Below are 20,256 nucleotides of genomic sequence, written 5' to 3'. Positions count from 1 at the left end.
TAACAGAATCTAGTTAAAAGCCTTCTAGCAAGACTAAAATAGTAGCAAAAGGTGCTCCCACACATTATTATTTACATGGCTTGTATAAGGATCTAGTTCAAAATAAATAATAAGCTGTAACTTGACACATTGTAAGGCAATAGTTCAAGGTGTAAAGACAGTATGACAAATAGCTCCCTAGTAGTTTGAATATCTTCTTCTGGCAGACCTTGTACTTCCACTGCGCAAAAAAAAAAAAAAAAAAAAAAAAAAAAAAAAAAAAAAAAAAAAAAAAATAATAATAATAATAATAATAATAATAATAATAAACCTTTTACATTCAGTATAATGTGAATAAAAGACTTGTCAGAGATAATGAAAGGAATTCCTGAGTTATCTCAACTATGAACGAACAATTCTTTCATAGAGCATAGCAAATAATTTATTAAGCATCGAAACACTTGTGAGGAGCACAAATACACACACACTTAACACACATTGAAGAAGCCATCATTACATCTCAAAAAAGATCATACTCAGTCATTTCACTGGAGTTAATTGATTAGTCAATATTGTGGTGACCAAAGGGGCTCCCCTCACTTGAAAAGCTTTAGAGACTACACAGCTTGAACTGATGGCATATTGTGCCTCATCTGACTTATATCCTCCCCAAGGACTTTGGGGGAGGTGACCTACCCATGCCTGTGGCCGGGCCAATTCTTGACAGAGGTGGAAACAGCAGGAGCTATAGTGAACACCTCGGCATAAGTTGGCACACTGGGAGGCAGTGTGTTTTAAGCTTCAGAGAGTGAAGCCATCTCACCCCCTCCTTTACTGTGCATATGATAGCCTGGTGCAACAGGAATTTCTGAATATTTGCATTTTATTTGTCTGCCAGTGCAAGTGAATAGTGGTGTAGCAGGTGGTGGGACAGGGGTGTCTGCGTTCCCCAATAAGGGTGTCGCTTGAGACAAAGTTCAGAGGGGTGTTGCGACAGAGGTTAGTGGCACAGTTTGGTTGCACAGTAGTTCATTTTGGGGAGGAATAATGAAGGCAGGTTTGAGACTTTCTATTAATACTGTCTCAGTGGCTCTTCCCTTGTGGATGATGAGTGTTAGGTCCCTCGAGAGCACTCCGTATGGAGAGTATAGGGAAGTGAGAGGTGGCTGATCATCATGCAGCCATACATGTGTTGATGTGAGTAGATCTTTGAAGATTAACTGATCACATTGACCATAGCATTGTTGGTTGCATGGGTGTAGACAACTGATGCATTGTTCCAATTTTTTATGGAAGTTCAGCTGGTCCCCAGGTGTCTGTGCTGGTGAAGGCATGATGAGGTCACCCAGTACCCGCAGTTGTTCACTGAAGACTGGTTGTGGTGGAGAGCAGATCAAGTCCTCTTTTAGTGCTGTCTAGGGGCCAAACAGCGCCCAGAGCAGTGTATCAGTCCATGACTCTTTGTGGCACATGATGATAGATTTGAGTGACTGATGCATGCATTCAACAATGCCATCGCTACCAAGGTGATAGCTCATGGTATGAAGGTGATGGATACCATACAAGTTGAGTGAGTAGTTCAATAGTGATGGATCAAACTGATGACTGCAGTCAATTGTGATGGTGAGAGGAATGCCATGGTGAGAAAAGTAGCAACAGATTTAGCGGTGATGATAGTGAGAGGTGTGGCCTCAGGCCACCTGTGTAACAAACAACAATTGTTAGGAGCTACGGTTGTCCATCAATGCATGGTAGTGGGCCAACCAGATTGAAATGGATGTGGACAAAGCATGCCACTGGTAGAGGAAAGTCCTGAGTAGTGGCATGCACATGCCATGAGATTTTCTTTCACCTGACATGCAAGGCAGAAACGGGTCAATGTGTGACTGTTCTATTTGACCCCAGACCAGATGACCTTGCTCATCACCAATTTGACCATTGCCAATACTGGGATGTGACATGTTGTGGATTGTGTTGAGTTTTTGTGGGATGAGCAAACGTTAATCGGTTGCCACCACTGTCACACCATATTTCATATGAGGAACCATCAACCAGTACACACGCCAGGCAAACTGAAACAGAGTTTGCACGGTGGACATACTCTTGAATGAAGGTGTTTGTGCACTGGCTATCTGCAATCTTTATCCAGCACACCATAGTAACACTTGCAACCAATCATGAGAGGTAATCAGCAACAGTGTCGTCTTTGCGTTTGATATGGTGAATGTTGGTTGTAAATTGAGCCCTGGTGTCTGCATGTCTGGCTTGACGTGGTGAGGCATGTTCCATTAGCCATTTGAGAAAGTTTTGATCTTCTAGTATAGGCTGGAAATGTTTGATGGCAAGGTACATGGCCAGCAGTTCTCATTTGATGTCACCCAATTTTGTTTGTGCTTCTTTCAGATGCCTGGAGAAGAATGCTCCAGGTTGCCACGAACCATGTACTTGTTGTTGTAAGGCTGCACCACCTCTATCTGAATAGTTTCAAGAAAGAGCCCAATTGGTGCCTCAGGCTTTGGATGTGCAAGCATTGTAGCCTCAGATAGCGCTGTTTTTGGAGTTTTGAATGCTACAGCTACTTGTGCATTTCATGGGACCTTCCTATTGCTGGAGATATTTTTGCCCAAGAGGAGTCAATCAAGAGGCTATTGTGTCACTGTTACATTTTGTAGATAACAATGATAATAATTTATCAATCCAATGAATCATCAGAGTTCTTTGTATGTTGTATGGTGTGGCATATCTTGAATGGCAGAAACCTTTTCCTGCAGTGGAGCTAAGCCAGGATGGGAAACTTCGTAGCCCAAAAAGGAAACTTCAGGTTTGGTGAACACACACTTCTCAGGATTGATGACAATACCACAATCCTCGAGACACTGAAAGAGCCGACAAAGATGTTGAAAATAATTTTTCAGGGATTTGGAGAAGATCAAAATGTCATCAACATAGCAGAAGACAAATGAGGGATCATGCAAAACACCATGTATAAATGACTGCATGTTTTTGTGGTGTTACATAATCTATAAGGCATAAAGCTGTACTGGTATAGTCCAAACACTGTTATGATGGCCACTTTTTGATAGCCTGCCACTGTGGCCGAGCAGTTCTAGGCACTTCAGTCCGGAACCGCACTGCTGCTATGGTCGCAGGTTCGAATCCTGCCTCAGCATGGATTTGTGTGGTGTCCTTAGGTTAGTTAGGTTTTAGTAGCTCTAAGTCTAAGGGGCTGATGACCTCAGATTTTAAGTCCCATGGTGCTTAGAGCCATTTGAGCCATTTTTTGATATCCTCTTTGGCCATAGGAATTTGGGACAATACCTTAACAGAATCAATGGCACTGGATACACAAAGTGTGTGGCTGAAGTCTGCAGTACTGGGGATCAGGTAACTGTCTGGTAAGGTTGTTGTTGTTGTTGTGGTCTTCAGTCCTGAGACTGGTTTGATGCAGCTCTCCATGCTACTCTATCCTGTGCAAGCTTTTTCATCTCCCAGTACCTACTGCAACCTACATCCTTCTGAATCTGCTTAGTGTATTCATCTCTTGGTCTCCCCCTACGATTTTTACCCTCCACGCTGCCCTCCATACTAAATTGGTGATCCCTTGGTGCCTCAGAACATGTCCTACCAACCGATCCCTTCTTCTGGTCAAGTTGTGCCACAAACTTCTCTTCTCCCCAATCCTATTCAATACTTCCTCATTAGTTATGTGATCTACCCATCTAATCTTCAGCATTCTTCTGTAGCGCCACATTTCGAAAGCTTCTATTCTCTTCTTGTCAAAACTATTTATCGTCCATGTTTCACTTCCATACATGGCTACACTCCATACGAATACTTTCAGAAATGACTTCCTGACACTTAAATCAATACTGGATGTTAACAAATTTCTCTTCTTCAGAAACGATTTCCTTGTCATTGCCAGACTACATTTTATATCCTCTCTACTTCGACCATCATCAGTTATTTTGCTCCCCAAATAGCAAAACTCCTTTATTACTTTAAGTGCCTCATTTCCTAATCTAATTCCCTCAGCATCACCCGACTTAATTAGACTACATTCCATTATCCTTGTTTTGCTTTTGTTGATGTTCATCTTATATCCTCCTTTCAATACACTGTCCATTCCGTTCAGCTGCTCTTCCAAGTCCTTTGCTGTCTCTGACAGAATTACAATGTCATCGGCGAACCTCAAAGTTTTTATTTCTTCTCCATGGATTTTAATACCTACTCCGAACTTTTCTTTTGTTTCCTTTACTGCTTGCTCAATATACAGATTGAATAACATCGGGGAGAGGCTACAACCCTGTCTCACTCCTTTCCCAACCACTGCTTCCCTTTCATGCCCCTCGACTCTTATAACTGCCATCTGGTTTCTGTACAAATTGTAAATAGCCCTTCGCTCCCTGTATTTTACCCCTGCCACCTTTAGAATTTGAAAGAGAGTATTCCAGTCAACATTGTCAAAAGCTTTCTCTAAGTCTACAAATGCTAGAAACGTAGGTTTGCCTTTCCTTAATCTTTCTTCTAAGATAAGTCGTAAGGTAAGTATTGCCTCACTTGTTCCAGTGTTTCTACGGAATCCAAACTGATCTTCCCCGAGGTTGGCTTCTACTAGTTTTTCCATTCGTCTGTAAAGAATTCGTGTTAGTATTTTGCAGCTGTGACTTATTAAGCTGATAGTTCGGTAATTTTCACATCTGTCAACACCTGCTTTCTTTGGGATTGGAATTATTATATTCTTCTTGAAGTCTGAGGGTATTTCGCCTGTTTCATACATCTTGCTCACCAGATGGTAGAGTTTTGTCAGGACTGGCTCTCCCACGGCCGTCAGTAGTTCCAATGGAATATTGTCTACTCCGGGGGCCTTGTTTTGACTCAGGTCTTTCAGTGCTCTGTCAAACTCTTCACGCAGTATCGTATTTCCCATTTCATCTTCATCTACATCCTCTTCCATTTCCATAATATTGTCCTCAAGTACATCGCCCTTGTATAGACCCTCTATATACTCCTTCCACCTTTCTGCTTTCCCTTCTTTGCTTAGAACTGGGTTTCCATCTGAGCTCTTGATATTCATACAAGTCGTTCTCTTATCTCCAAAGGTCTCTTTAATTTTCCTGTAGGCGGTATCTATCTTACCCCTAGTGAGATAGGCCTCCACATCCTTACATTTGTCCTCTAGCCATCCCTGCTTAGCCATTTTGCACTTCCTGTCGATCTCATCTTTGAGACGTTTGTATTCCTTTTTGCCTGTTTCACTTACTGCATTTTTATATTTTTTCCTTTCATCAATTAAATTCAATATTTCTTCTGTTACCCAAGGATTTCTACTAGCCCTCGTCTTTTTACCTACTTGATCCTCTGCTGCCTTCACTACTTCATCCCTCAAAGCTACCCATTCTTCTTCTACTGTATTTATTTCCACCATTCCTGTCAATTGCTCCCTTATGCTCTCCCTGAATCTCTGTACAACCTCTGGTTCTTTTAGTTTATCCAGGTCCCATCTCCTTAAATTCCCACCTTTTTGCAGTTTCTTCAGTTTTAATCTACGGGTCATAACCAATAGATTGTGGTCAGAGTCCACATCTGCCCCTGGAAATGTCTTACAATTTAAAACCTGGTTCCTAAATCTCTGTCTTACCATTATATAATCTATCTGATACCTTTTAGTATCTCCAGGGTTCTTCCATGTATACAACCTTCTTTCATGATTCTTAAACCAAGTGTTAGTTATGATTATGTTGCGCTCTGTGCAAAATTCTACCAGGCGGCTTCCTCTTTCATTTCTGTCCCCCAATCCATATTCACCTACTATGTTTCCTTCTCTCCCTTTTCCTACACTCGAATTCCAGTCACCCATGACTATTAAATTTTCGTCTCCCTTCACAATCTGAATAATTTCTTTTATTTCATCATAGATTTCTTCAATTTCTTCGTCATCTGCAGAGCTAGTTGGCATATAAACTTGTACTACTGTAGTAGATGTGGGCTTCGTATCTATCTTGGCCACAATAATGCGTTCACTATGCTGTTTGTAGTAGATTACCCGCATTCCTATTTTCCTATTCATTATCAAACCTACTCCTGCATTACCCCTATTTGATTTTGTGTTTATAACCCTGTAGTCACCTGACCAGAAGTCTTGTTCCTCCTGCCACCGAACTTCACTAATTCCCACTATATCTAACTTCAACCTATCCATTTCCCTTTTTAAATTTTCTAATCTACCTGCCCGATTAAGGGATCTGACATTCCACGCTCCGATCCGTAGAACGCCAGTTTTCTTTCTCCTGATAACGACATCCTCTTGAGTAGTCCCCGCCTGGAGATCTGAATGGGGGACTATTTTACCTCCGGAATATTTTACCCAAGAGGACGCCATCATCATGTAATCATACAGTAAAGCTGCATGCCCTAGGGGAAAATTACGGCTGTAGTTTCCCCTTGCTTTCAGCCGTTCGCAGTACCAGCACAGCAAGGCCATTTTGGTTATTGTTACAAGGCCAGATCAGTCAATCATCCAGACTGTTGCCCTTGCAACTACTGAAAAGGCTGCTGCCCCTCTTCAGGAACCACACGTTTGTCTGGCCTCTCAACAGATACCCCTCCGTTGTGGTTGCACCTACGATACGGCCTATCTGTATCGCTGAAGCACGCAAGCCTCCCCACCAACGGCAAGGTCCATGGTTCATGGGGGGGGGGGGGGGGGGGTCTGGTAAGGTATGAGTTATTATAATGTAGCCACGTAGCCTCCACGCACCATCTTTCTTTTTTGTCATCTGGAGTGGTGACAGCCAGTCACTGTCTGACCCAGACAAAATGCCCTCTGTTAACATTTTGTTCATGAACTGTTGTGCTGCTTTGAATTTATCTGGAGGTAGGTGACATGCATGGGAGAAGATAGGCTGTCCAGGAGTTGTTTTGAAGTGATGCTGTGTGGTGTGTAAATGTTTTTTACCTGTTGTTGTGGGGTCTGTCAGAGTGGGGAATTCATGCAATAATTGAGCACCGATAGTTTCACTGGAGGTGGCTTAGAGTTCATTGCCTGTCATCGATACAGTACAGCAAGGAACAGGTTGCTTCTCATGTTCCACACATGTGTGCAATCCGCATTTAGTGCAGTATGGCGCGGAGATCTTCATGCGAACCAAAGTGAGCTCAGCACACTCATCATGAACTGGTGTGGGCAATATGAGAGGTGGGAGATTATCAGTGTGCACTCTCACTAAACACCTACTGACTAAGTCCAACATCACTTTGAAAAAATAGGAAATCAGTTCCAATGATCAGACCACTAACCTTAGCAATAATGAACTCCCACAATGGGCAGAAGGAAGGGCAGAAATTTAGTATGGGGGTGTGGCTGAAGATGGTTCAGAGCACAGATGCTATAGCAAAACATTAATTTCCATGCCAGAGTCAGCTGGAAATTTGTAACCAGTGTTCCTGTTCTTGTTAAACAGCCCATTGGAGTCTTGTAGTGCTGCAGTTGTCATGTTGCTGCAGTCTAGGGCACTGGTTGTGGTTGGGTGTGTGTCATTTGGATGACAAGCAGGAATGCCCACTAATGCTTATCATTCACATTTGGGCATGCACAGGGTGTAGAACTTTTTTTGCATTAGCACCAAACCTTCTTTGGAACCAACATCAAGTGGAAGAGTCACTTGTGTTACTGGTGAAATTTGGCTTTTTGCATCTAGAGATTTGTTGGGGGTTGCGAAATGACATTGAATTTCAGCACTGATATGATTTGCTTATTGTATACATGTTGTGATGTAGCATGCGTCAGAGCTAGCTTTGTGTGTTGTAGTCATGCATGTTATAGGGCCACTAGTCATTACATTGTAGGATAAGTGCAGTCCAGGATGTCTCTCAGATGCACATGATAATTGATCACAACAAACACAGTCTTCAAAATAAGTAGCCATAATATCCACCTTATTAGCTAAATTTGTGAGTGGCAAATTAGTGTGAGCAGCTAACACAGATTGTAACTTTGCCGGAAGCTTGTTGAGTCATGTAAGGTGTAAAGCAGTCTCAATTAACAGGTCTTTGTATGCAAATGAAAGTAATTTACACAGCAGCTCTGAAGGCTTCAAACGCACACAGGTTTGGGATGAGCATAAGTTTTTAAAACTTTCACAGAGTGGTAGACAATAATGTTCAATTAGAGCCTGTGGCAGGTTGGCATATGATTGTTCATGCAGCACATGTTCCACATTTTTGATGTGATCAGAGTCTAGTCATGCTAACACTAATTCATGTTTGTCAAAGTCATGGTGCACTCCGTGTTTGTAAAATATTTCTTCCACTTGAATAAACCATAATTTACTGCTTGTTGATCGGTTGAGGTGGTGCAGTGGTTAGCACACTTGACTCACATTTGGGAGGATGACAGTTCAAACCCGCCATCCTGATTAAGGTTTCCTGTGATTTCTCTAAATCGCTTCAGGAAAATGCTGGGGTAGTTCCTTTGAAAGGGCACAGCTGGCTTCCTACCCATCCTTCCCTAGTCTGATGGGACCAATGATCTTGCTGTTTGGTCCCCTCCATCAAATCAACCAACCAATCAACAACTGTTTGTTGACTAAAACGGCGGCAGTCTTGCATTACCAATGTTGGGTGGAGATGAAACATATGCGGGTCCAGATTGGCATAATGAGTTATTTGCTCAGCTGTGGCCAAAGTAGAAGCCGTTGGTGTAGAAACTGGTGTCTGTTACTGCTTGATTGATGCTGAAAACGGCTCTGAAGTAAGACGCAACAGTGATGGATCTGACTCAGTTGACATCAGTCTATCCATGTTCTAGTCAGGGTCACCAATATTGGAGATAATGAAAGGAATTTTTGAGTTATCTCAACTACGAATGAACAACTCAACACTGTCACAGAGCACAGCAAATAATTTATTAAGCATCAAAACACTTATGAGGAGCACAGATACCTATACACTCAACTCACGTTGAAGAAGTTTTACACAGTCATTTCACTGGAGTTAATCGATTAGCCAGTATTGTGGTCACCACAGACTATATTTGCTGAATAATTAAATGTATTTTAATGTGGCCCTTCCACAGCCAACTGCAGGAATGGTTTTTATGAAAAATCTATTAATTTCTTCCCTGCCTCTCATTCACATATTTAGCATCAGTCATCCTTCTCCCTAGTGCAAAACAAATAAATTTTACTGGATAAAATATGCAAATGCCAATAACACACTCATGAGCAGCTGAATTGTCGTGGACAGAAAATGCTCGTATTGCCACAACAAATGGAACAGTTCAGTGTACTCCATGACTGTGATATCACCAGACCTTACATTGGCGGTCAGACTGACTGGAAGTACAGATTGGAAAAGATGTACTTTGTAAGTGCATTTCATTGTTACCAGAGCTTGGCTGCCCAACATATGGGAGATTGTATCTTTGTGGCCACACTGGGTTCCACATATGCTACCTCACAAAGTGTGTATAACTGGCACCTCCAGAGTCAGCTACCAGGGATAACAACACGATGAGGCCTGAGGTCACCACTGACTGTTATGGGTTGTAGCAGCAGATCTGTGCACAAAATGCTGTAAATCACATAAAAATCCAATGTCGTGCAGCAGTCACCATTGAACAGTGCTACAGTCTACAACCATCTCCCTCTGTACAGGATACAGAAGGCATAACCCCAATGTGTTCTTCCACTCACCACATATGCTCAAAATCTGAAAAAAAGACCATCATGATATGTGAATAAATGAACTGCACTTATTAGTGATGTTACATATTGTTACTAGTTGATGACAGAGTAAAAGTACAGTATACTGAAAAACTCATGAGGCAGTGTGTCCCACTGACCAGCTAGGCACTGCTTGCACAGGTGGTGGAGGTATTAAAATGTGGGGGATGTTTACAGTGGATGAAATGGTGTACATGATACATCTGTCATTATCTAACCTACTGTCAAATCACCTGCATTTAGTAGTAATAGTAGTAGTAGTAGTAGTAGCAGTAGTAGCAGCAGCAGCAGTTTTATTCCTCTGTCAATCTCTTTTACAAGGATATTAGTCACGTCTTGGTATTACAATCTAAGAACAACAAAATTAAAGTATTTCACATATATGGACATTTACAGAGTTACAGATCTAGTATGACAAGGGAAGGCTACGTAGTTGGGCGTGGCCTTATAGTAAGAACCATACCATCATTTACCTGAAATAATGTAGGGACACCACGGTAAACCTAAATCAGGACAATTAGAGGAAAACTGGAGCCTCCACCCTCCTGAATACAAGGCAATTCTGTTTAAAACAGTGCTACTTCATTCAGTTTACCTCTAGTGTATGATACTGTTATATAATAATGAAAACAGCTAATGCTACATTTTTCATTCACTTCTCACTCCCAGTCACTGGACACACTACACAGATTATACACACACATATATTGTTTCTTAAAACTACACACGCTATCAATTCATGTCAGGACCATTTTGTGCACTGCAACTTACCATTTGCTAATCTGGAAAACTGAATCAGTATGTCTCTACACCAAGAGAAATGTTGAGCTCAGAAAGAAGATGTGGAGGGCATTGCATAGTTTTGGGAGAAAGTTGGAGAAAAGGAGAAAAAAATATAGTGTGGAAGTTTTATGTGGAATGTTAAGTGTTTCGTTATCATTATTATTATTATTTATGTGTGTCACATTTTTTTACCAAACCCCTACTCTGTGTTATCTAATCCTTCAATATATATACTGTATTGTTTAACAGGTACTTTTTAACTGCCTTTTTAAATAAATTTGTTTTAACAGCTTCTTCAATCTCTTTGGATAATGTGTTGTACTGTTTTATTTCTTGGTAGAAAGTGCTGTTCTCAGTTTTATGTTTATTCTTTCTCAGTAAATGTAAGTTCATTCTAGATCTTGTTCCATGGTAATGATCAGAGTTCTTTGTGCAGTAATTGTCAATGTTATTTTTTGTGTTCAACTGATTGGTAAATGTATTTACATGGTGCTATCAGAATCCCCAGTGTTTTGAACAGATCTTTATAGTGAGCTTGGCCATTATTTTTGGTTATTGTTCTAATGGCCCTTTTCTGCAGTTTGAAAATTGTGTTCATATTTTGTGCATTTGTTCCCCAAAAATAATGCCATAGTTAAAAATTGAGTGTACGTATGACTAGTTTGTAATTAAGAGACATTGGCTATTATAAAATGATGGTAAGACTCTAAGGACATAATATGCTGATGATATTTTCTTTGCAAGTACCATATCTCTGTGTGTTCACATCACTCAGATGAAAATCAATATTCATGCCTATAAATTTTGCATTAGTTACACAATCTATTGATTGATTGATTTATTGATCCATCTTTAAGCATTTTTCATGCAACTGATGTCATCATTTATAATGGAAGGAAACATTCCACGTGGGAAAAATTATATATAAAAACAAAGATGAGGTGACTTACCGAACAAAAGCGCTGGCAGGTCAATAGACACACAAACAAACACAAACATACACACAAAATTCAAGCTTTCGCAACAAACTGTTGCCTCATCAGGAAAGAGGGAAGGAGAGGGGAAGACGAAAGGAAGTGGGTTTTAAGGGAGAGGGTAAGGAGTCATTCCAATCCCGGGAGCGGAAAGACTTACCTTAGGGGGAAAAAAGGACAGGTATACACTCGCACACACGCACATATCCATCCACACATACAGACACAAGCAGACATATTTAAAGACAAAGAGTTTGGGCAGAGATGTCAGTCGAGGCAGAAGTGTAGAGGCAAAGAAGTTGTTGAAAGACAGGTGAGGTATGAGTGGCGGCAACTTGAAATTAGCGGAGATTGAGGCCTGGCGGATGACGAGAAGAGAGGATATACTGAAGGGCAAGTTCCCATCTCCGGAGTTCGGATAGGTTGGTGTTGGTGGGAAGTATCCAGATAACCCGGACGGTGTAACACTGTGCCAAGATGTGCTGGCTGTGCACCAAGGCATGTTTAGCCACAGGGTGATCCTCATTACCAACAAACACTGTCTGCCTGTGTCCATTCATGCGAATGGACAGTTTGTTGCTGGTCATTCCCACATAGAATGCATCACAGTGTAGGCAGGTCAGTTGGTAAATCATGTGGGTGCTTTCACACGTGGCTCTGCCTCTGATCGTGTACACCTTCCGGGTTACAGGACTGGAGTAGGTGGTGGTGGGAGGGTGCATGGGACAGGTTTTGCATCGGGGGCGGTTACAAGGATAGGAGCCAGAGGGTAGGGAAGGTGGTTTGGGGATTTCATAGGGATGAACTAACAGGTTACAAAGGTTAGGTGGACGGCGGAAAGACACTCTTGGCGGAGTGGGGAGGATTTCATGAAGGATGGATCTCATTTCAGGGCAGGATTTGAGGAAGTCGTATCCCTGCTGGAGAGCCACATTCAGAGTCTGGTCCAGTCCCGGAAAGTATCCTGTCACAAGTGGGGCACTTTTGTGGTTCTTCTGTGGGGGATTCTGGGTTTGAGGGGACAAGGAAGTGGCTCTGGTTATTTGCTTCTGTACCAGGTCGGGAGGGTAGTTGCGGGATGCGAAAGCTGTTTTCAGGTTGTTGGTGTAATGATTCAGGGATTCCGGACTGGAGCAGATTCGTTTGCCACGAAGACCTAGGCTGTAGGGAAGGGACCGTTTGATGTGGAATGGGTGGCAGCTGTCATAATGGAGGTACTGTTGCTTGTTGGTGGGTTTGATGTGGACGGACGTGTGAAGTTGGCCATTGGACAGGTGGAGGTCAACGTCAAGGAAAGTGGCATGGGATTTGGAGTAGGACCAGGTGAAACTGATGGAACCAAAGGAGTTGAGGTTGGAGAGGAAATTCTGGAGTTCTTCTTCACTGTGAGTCCAGATCATGAAGATGTCATCAATAAATCTGTACCAAACTTTGGGTTGGCAGACTTGGGTAACCAAGAAGGCTTCCTCTAAGCGACCCATGAATAGGTTGGCGTACGAGGGGGCCATCCTGGTGCCCATGGCTGTTCCCTTTAATTGTTGGTATGTCTGGCCCTCAAAAGTGAAGAAGTTGTGGGTCAGGATGAAGCTGGCTAAGGTGATGAGGAAAGAGGTTTTAGGTAGGGTTTAGGTAGGGTCATCATTTTACATATATTATATAATTACAAAATAAGTAATACATTTTTAACATTCACAATCTATTGAGGTGACATATGCATTTAATTTAACAGTTTGCTATGTGCTGTTCATATGTACACTCTGTTTTTAACTATGATATTATTTCTGGGGAACAAATGCACAAAATGTGAACACAGTTTTCAAACTGCAGAAAAGGACCATAAGAATTATAACCAAAAATAGCAGCTGTGCTCACTATGTAGACCTGTTTGAAATGCTGAGGATTCCTACCTGGAGTTTCCATTGTTTAATTTAACAGTGTCATTTTCCCTCTTCAAACTCAAATTCATGTCATTTGTTTTCTTTATGTTCAATGACACTTTATTGCTTATTGACTGAATGCAGACATCACTGAGAGTTTCACCTGTTTTCTCTGCAATGAGTTCTCTTATTTTCTCAGTGACTAACATCAGCAGAAAGTATTTTACCCCATGACGAACTAGATTGGGAAATTCACTTATGTTCATCACTAACACGGTTGGTCCTAAAATGGTACTTGAAAATCTCCTATGTTAATGTATTTTGGTTATGATAAGTGGTTTACTAAAAGTTTAGACTTATTTGAGGTATGTGTTATTTCTACTCTTTCTACCCTATCTGCTAGGTATTACTGGAACCGGTCCTTAGGTACCCTTCTTGTTCCTACTGCTTCTGGCTTATTTAATAGAATCTTATGGTCAACAGTATCAAAGGCATTAGAAACATCTAGAAATATGCCTCTAACACACTCATCTTTATCAAGAACATTAAGTACCACTTTTGTGACTTCTACTATGACTGATTCCATATTTCTGCTACTTTGGAAACCAAACTGCAGTTCACTTAAAAGGTTGTATTTATTCAAATAATTCATTAAGCTGTCTTTCGCAATTGATTCTACTGTTTTTGAAGATAGTGACAGCAGAGGTACAAATTCTCTGGAAATTTCCTGATGTGGAGGATTCATTTATTATATTTGTTAAGGTAGCTTGTACTGTATGTTCTCTGTCCATTGTTTCAGTACACATACTCATAGTTCATCTAAGCTTACTGATGTTTTAGTGTTTGTACAGCTCTACTGACTTTCTGTCCAGTGGTCATTAATAACATCATTGTACTTTCTGCCTAATTCTTTAAAGTGGTTATGTAATATTTTGGAAATTTTTGTGGTGACTTCTCTGCAATACTTGATAAAAATGCTCATTCATATAGTTTGCTTCTGTGGATCATTTATTACTTCATCCCCTCCTTGATCAGTATGTTATTATGCCTTTGTTTGCCTCTCTCACCATTTCCTTTTTGATGACACCCAGACTGTTTTGTTTTTATTCTCTACATTGTATATTATTTTGTCATTAAATTACTTTTTTGCAGCAGTCAGCACCTTCCTATAAATCTTTTTGCAGCTATGAATTTAAAAACTCTGGCTCATTATGACTCTTTTTCATTAAACTGAGATACTTAAGGGTTTGGAAGGACTTTTTAATACCAAGTGTTATGCATTTGTTTTTGTGAGACATTGAGTGCATCATGGACACTACTGACTGAAATATATGCAGCTTGGTCACAGTTCCAACCAGTCTCTGTGAGTTGTGGCTGGTAGTCGAGCAGTCACGTATCTTGATGCCTCTCCAATTCATACAGTGTCTTATGAAGCCCTTTGCACTTGTTTTATTTTGCCCTTAAAAATTTCTATGTTTGTCTTTAATATGGTACTATGTGGTCATGATTTGTGTTGTTGTTATTGCTGATGATGATACTGATGATTTTGTATATATGTATCATACTATTGCTCTCTTATTAATATTCAATTTTTCTTAATTTGTATGCATAACTACTTCTAATGTATTTGACAGAGTATGAAAATTTAATTCTGTGATATTACCAGCATAGCTTCAAATACTCCGGAAAATTCAGTTTTTTGTATCGCCAGTTATTCATATATTCAGTAAATTTATTTCTTTAAATTTTAGAAGTCCATTCCAAGACCTGAGCATCAAGAATATGCGAATCAAGCTCAGAGCAATGGTCTAAGGGAAAGTCAGTGCTTTTCTGAACCACCTCCAGATGTCATCACACCTCCTTCACAACAAACAAACAATAGCAACCAGATGCAGCCATCATGGAAAGGACACACAACGTGTGGGGTGAAGCCAATGTTGTTATTAACTTCAGTGCCCAACACAGACCCATACAAAGGGTCACAAATAATTAAAGACTTGCCACATGCAACAAATAATTATAATGCTCACAGTCTGTCCAGCTTTGCGGTGCCTTATCCTGCCTATGCACCAGTCACTAGGCATGGACAGTATCAATCAGTGTATCACCAGTCATCTCAAAGTGAACCTGGAAATCACAACAGTCATGGCACATAAACTACTATGTCATACTGTATCTGTTTTGTAAAGCATGTTCAAACTATGTCAGCTCAGTGACTGATAATCATTTAAAAGGACAATGTATAGTTTTCCATTTAAATGAGGTGTACATCATTTGATAAGAAGAAACCTGACTTTTTATGAGATCTGTACATACTCCCAGTTAATAAATTTATTTTTACCATTGAATCCTTACCATTGTATAATTCAAAATACTATGATGATGCTGAGAGAGAACAAGCTGTATCTGGTATTGAAAGTATTAAGACAACTATATGTACTGTAAATGTCATGATCTGTTGAACTTTTAGAGAACTGAACTAAGCAAGAAAATATTAATACTGCTCTCTTTATGAACTGACTAAACCTAATGTCTGTTCCCCTCCATTATGTTTCAAGTCAAATATCATGACAACATCAAATTCTTTCAGCCATAGCACTTCTACAATTGTCTAACTGTGATAAATGTGTTATTATTGCTGTTGTTACCCTTTTTATACTCATGGACTATATGTATGCTACAAGAGATTTATTTCCTTTATTGCTTCTTATTCCAGCTTACATGTTGTGAATTGGTAACAGTAATAAATAAATGGACAATGTCACTATCAGGATCAAAAATTTTTGAATGTAGATAAGTGTATACATCATAAATGAATGCATTTTCAGCTTGAAGGTCACACTAACATTTTTTTTCCTTGTATGTAAAAATGTGAAGACAGAATTCATGACTTTAGTGAGGTCTTATGTGTTATAAAAGTTATTGTGAAGACTGGCAGGCAGGCAGCATAAATAAAGGACAAACGAAAATATATCTAATAACTGCATTTCTTTACTGAATACTGAGTTGTTTCTTGACAGAGTTGCATGCTAATCAGTAACTCAGTGTTAGTACAATTTTCAAGCAGACCTATTTGTGGCAAATAATATTTAGTTAGAAAATTTTATTTGAGATGATGTCCCTAGCATACATTATCCTTCAGATCACAAATCTTTGTATAAAAAATAAAAAAGAATAATACACACACACACACACACACACAACATTAAAAAAAGATACATCTTTAATTGTTGAGAAATGAAGCGTTTACAATTGTGATATTCAAGGATATTAGGCTTGAGAGACTTATACGGAATTACCCAGCAAGTTAAGAAAAATGGACTGTCAGTTGTACATTACCAATGTCTGATCAGAAAAAGTTTTGAAAACCAAAAGATGTAATTAAGCTGTGGCCACTTACTTCCAGCTGCTTGAGAAAATCTCTATCTACTGCCATAACTAGTTTCGAGTAAATCTCCAAATTATCTTCTGGGGCAAGCTATTTATTCAACTGTCATGTCCCATAGATTGCATCATGAAGGAGAACCTTACAGAATGTGGAACAAATCAGGTACACAGCAACATAGTTAAAACAGATATTAGAAACAGCATCTATAATTAATTATCATTAATATGTGATAGAGCAATACAGCATAGTAAAAGGTGTACACATTGGTCTAACAACTTGAAAAATAAAATGTAAATGATAGAAATAAGTTTCTTTGATGTTGCCTCTACCCGTCAGTTGTTTTCATGAAGGAAAGGATCCTCAAATGACACTTTAATGAACTAAGGTATAGGTATTTTTAGCATACTGTGTACAGCTAACAGAGACAAAAAATTATTCAAATGCTAGAATTTGAAACCAAAAGTTCCTTCATCTGGGTACTAGCCCTAATTTCCTACAAACCTTTCCTCTTCATCTAGGTAAAGAAACCTCTGATTCTGAGCTTTTTGGTCAGACTAAAGCAGCAAAACAAATCACATTACCTACCATTAGGAAAGTGAGCGCAACCAGTGACAGTGATATGATTTATAAATTATAGAACGCAGCAATGAGTCATCCTTTTTTTTTCCAGGTTTTATTTGGCAAATCAAGATTTTGGCTAGTGTCTAGCCATTATCAATGCACTATTTTCTATTCTTGATGCAAGGCAGTTCCCTGTTGTTCAGGCGACAGTCACATTTCTGTGAATACTCAGTATTGACGCCCAAACAACAGGGAACTGACATGCATCAGTACTAGAAAATAGTGCATTCATAATGGCTAGGCACTAGCTGAAATCTGGATTTTCCAAATAAAACCTGCAAAAAAAGGGACAAATGATTGCTGCACTCTATAATTTATAAAGCAAAACATATGCTGAAATCAAATAGGCGCCTAAGCTCTTAGTTATTTGCAGTATAACAGGAGAAGCATACGAATAGCTCTGAACAACAATGCAACATGACACAACATCTAAACATCCAGATTACATAATGCTTTGTGTACACAATTTCAGGTAAAACTGTTATTGCATATTATACAAATGGCATTTTTTGTTTTTCTGAAACAATTTCCATCACAACATAACAATAGATTTAGATGAATATTTCACACATCGCATTTTTTGGCAAATAGATTCATTGCTCTGTTGTCTCTTTTGAACTGTTTCTGCATTCTCATAACTTTCCTGATACAATATTACTAGAACACTAGTTGTTCATTTCCATAATTCATTGTAATATTTTGTACAGCTTCATCCATTCAGAGTTACTTAAATACTTGAAGTTAAACTGCAACTCATCTACAATTCACATTACACCTATACATGCAACAGACTGTCGTATCTGTAATGGTTCAGTGACCACCACTGCTCTGTGGTTACCAATCTTTGACTTTTTACTTTTGGTGCCAGTACAGCTATCATTAGAATTGCATATCATTATTTTACAAAGAGCTTTGTATTTATAATTTGCCATACATGTATAGTTGTGTAAGTCAGTGGTCAGCAAGTTAAAGTCAAAATTGGACAGAAACTGTATCTGATCAGTTGTGCAAGTACAATAACAACATACAGCTCTTAACACAATCAAAGTCACCAATTTCACATCCTTTCCCGCTATTTAACACTGTACACTACAATAAGTACTCTTAATTTGGTTGTCACAACAGTAGTGTATATAGTGTATATATGTGAACCAAAATTTTATGAAAGATTTGAATTTATTCAATTTTTTTAATTTGATTTTTTTTATCCTCAAAATCCTGTTGTGTGCTGTTACAGAGCCATAAACAAGGTTGCAGTTAACTTACTAGCATGCTCTTCCATTATTATTAATGTTTTTTTCTTTCATTTTTTTATTGTTTGCCACCAATAGAAGTCACAACAGAAAACATATGTACTTAGTGCAGACCTCCAGAGCTGTAATTAAGAATATAACATAGTTACTGATTACATTTGTTGTCTAAAAATAAAATGCTGTCCTATAGAAATAGGAATTACATTGTGTTTTGAGTCTGTGTCATGAGTATTCTCGAAAGGAATATTTTACAGGATCAAACCCCTGCTATTTAGCTCATGAGAATATAAGAGGAATTTCTTCAAGCTCAAGATCATAAAAATTAAAGAATGATGCAAGCAAACAATGAAGGCTGTCACAGAATCAATAAATCTATCAGAATCTGTTCTTTCCTGTAGTTGCAAGAGAAACAAATTTTTGTTACTTTCTCTCATATTTAGCCTATTGTTCAACAACATAGTATTAGTAAAATAAATTGCCAGTTCTGTTGTCCTTTTTTTCTATATTACACACACTTCCCTTACAAGAACTGTCACACATCCTACTAAATGTTAAATCCATTTCACAGCTGTTGTGTTAAATGTAAGACATAAATGGGGAATTCAGAGTAGAACAATTCAGTTACTCATACATCTATTTAAACTGAAATTTTCTTATGGTCATATGATTTATCCATAAATATCAGTATATAATTTATTCCATATCCTGTTGGCCACTAATAAATGATTAGACCCATGTATGTGCCAGTTTATGTTATGCTGCAAATTAGAAAAACAGTTAGGAAAAGTAAGGTGCTCAAATCAATCAGTACTCTACATGATAACCAATTTAAACAAAAAAATGGAAGATACTGTTGACAACATAAATAATGACAATAGTAATAGTTTTTGTTAATAACATATAATTTGTATAGAATGCTGTTGCTTTGTTTCTTTTTTTATTTTCCATATTTACAATAGGAAAACATTTTATTTTGTTATCTAATACTATTACATCCTGAAATGCAAATTTCATGTTACTGGCAGTGAACACACTCTGAAAGACTGAACTACTAAGTATAAATGTAGCATACTGCCTTCCTAATGAAGTATTACAGTAATTATAACAACTAAGTTGTTCTGAGAAGTCATTAAATTTACATGAAAAGTAAATGCAAATAATGTGGTCATGTTTGGTTTGTTAGCAATTATTAGTGCTCATAAAAGCATATAAAGCAACATATCAAGACAAGAGAACAAAAACGTACAGTATCTGGATAAGCCATAAACAAGATTGTTCAGATTTAGAACACATGTAACTGCAACTTAGTGCCATAACACCCCAAAAAATTTGAGTATATGTGTAATAATTGTTTTTAAATTACCTTTACACAGTTACCACATTACTATGTAAAAGAAAATCTATGTTTGTGTACATAAAGATGAAATATATGTGTGAATACTGTAAACTCAACTCCATTCTTCAATACTGTGAACTGTATTTTCTTTTTATCCTTGTCCTGTGTCCCACATGTAGTAGCATTTGGATGTACTTCACAGATGATCAAAAGAATCACATCTGGCTGCGTAACAAGTGGATAATATTTCTTTATTATTTATTGGACTAGTCTCTTTTACACATAATTTATTATAAAATGATAAAAGCATGAACAAAAAAAAA

At 38.8% G+C, this 20,256-nt stretch overlaps 1 protein-coding gene across 1 annotated transcript in view; it reads left to right on the top strand.

The window, feature by feature from the left end:
• Positions 1-20,044, top strand: part of LOC126456603 (protein sax-3-like) — a 117,430-nt gene extending 97,386 nt beyond the window's left edge. The window contains exon 15 of the mRNA XM_050092350.1: positions 15,087-20,044. Coding sequence (XP_049948307.1) covers positions 15,087-15,491 — 405 coding nt within the window. The 3' untranslated portion in view covers positions 15,492-20,044. The remainder of the gene's footprint in view (positions 1-15,086) is intronic.
• The last annotated feature ends 212 nt before the right edge of the window (positions 20,045-20,256 follow it).

This window comes from Schistocerca serialis, chromosome 1, assembly GCF_023864345.2.
Source record: "Schistocerca serialis cubense isolate TAMUIC-IGC-003099 chromosome 1, iqSchSeri2.2, whole genome shotgun sequence".
In the NCBI taxonomy this organism is placed as follows: domain Eukaryota; kingdom Metazoa; phylum Arthropoda; class Insecta; order Orthoptera; family Acrididae; genus Schistocerca; species Schistocerca serialis.
This window is presented reverse-complemented; position numbering and strand designations above follow the sequence as displayed.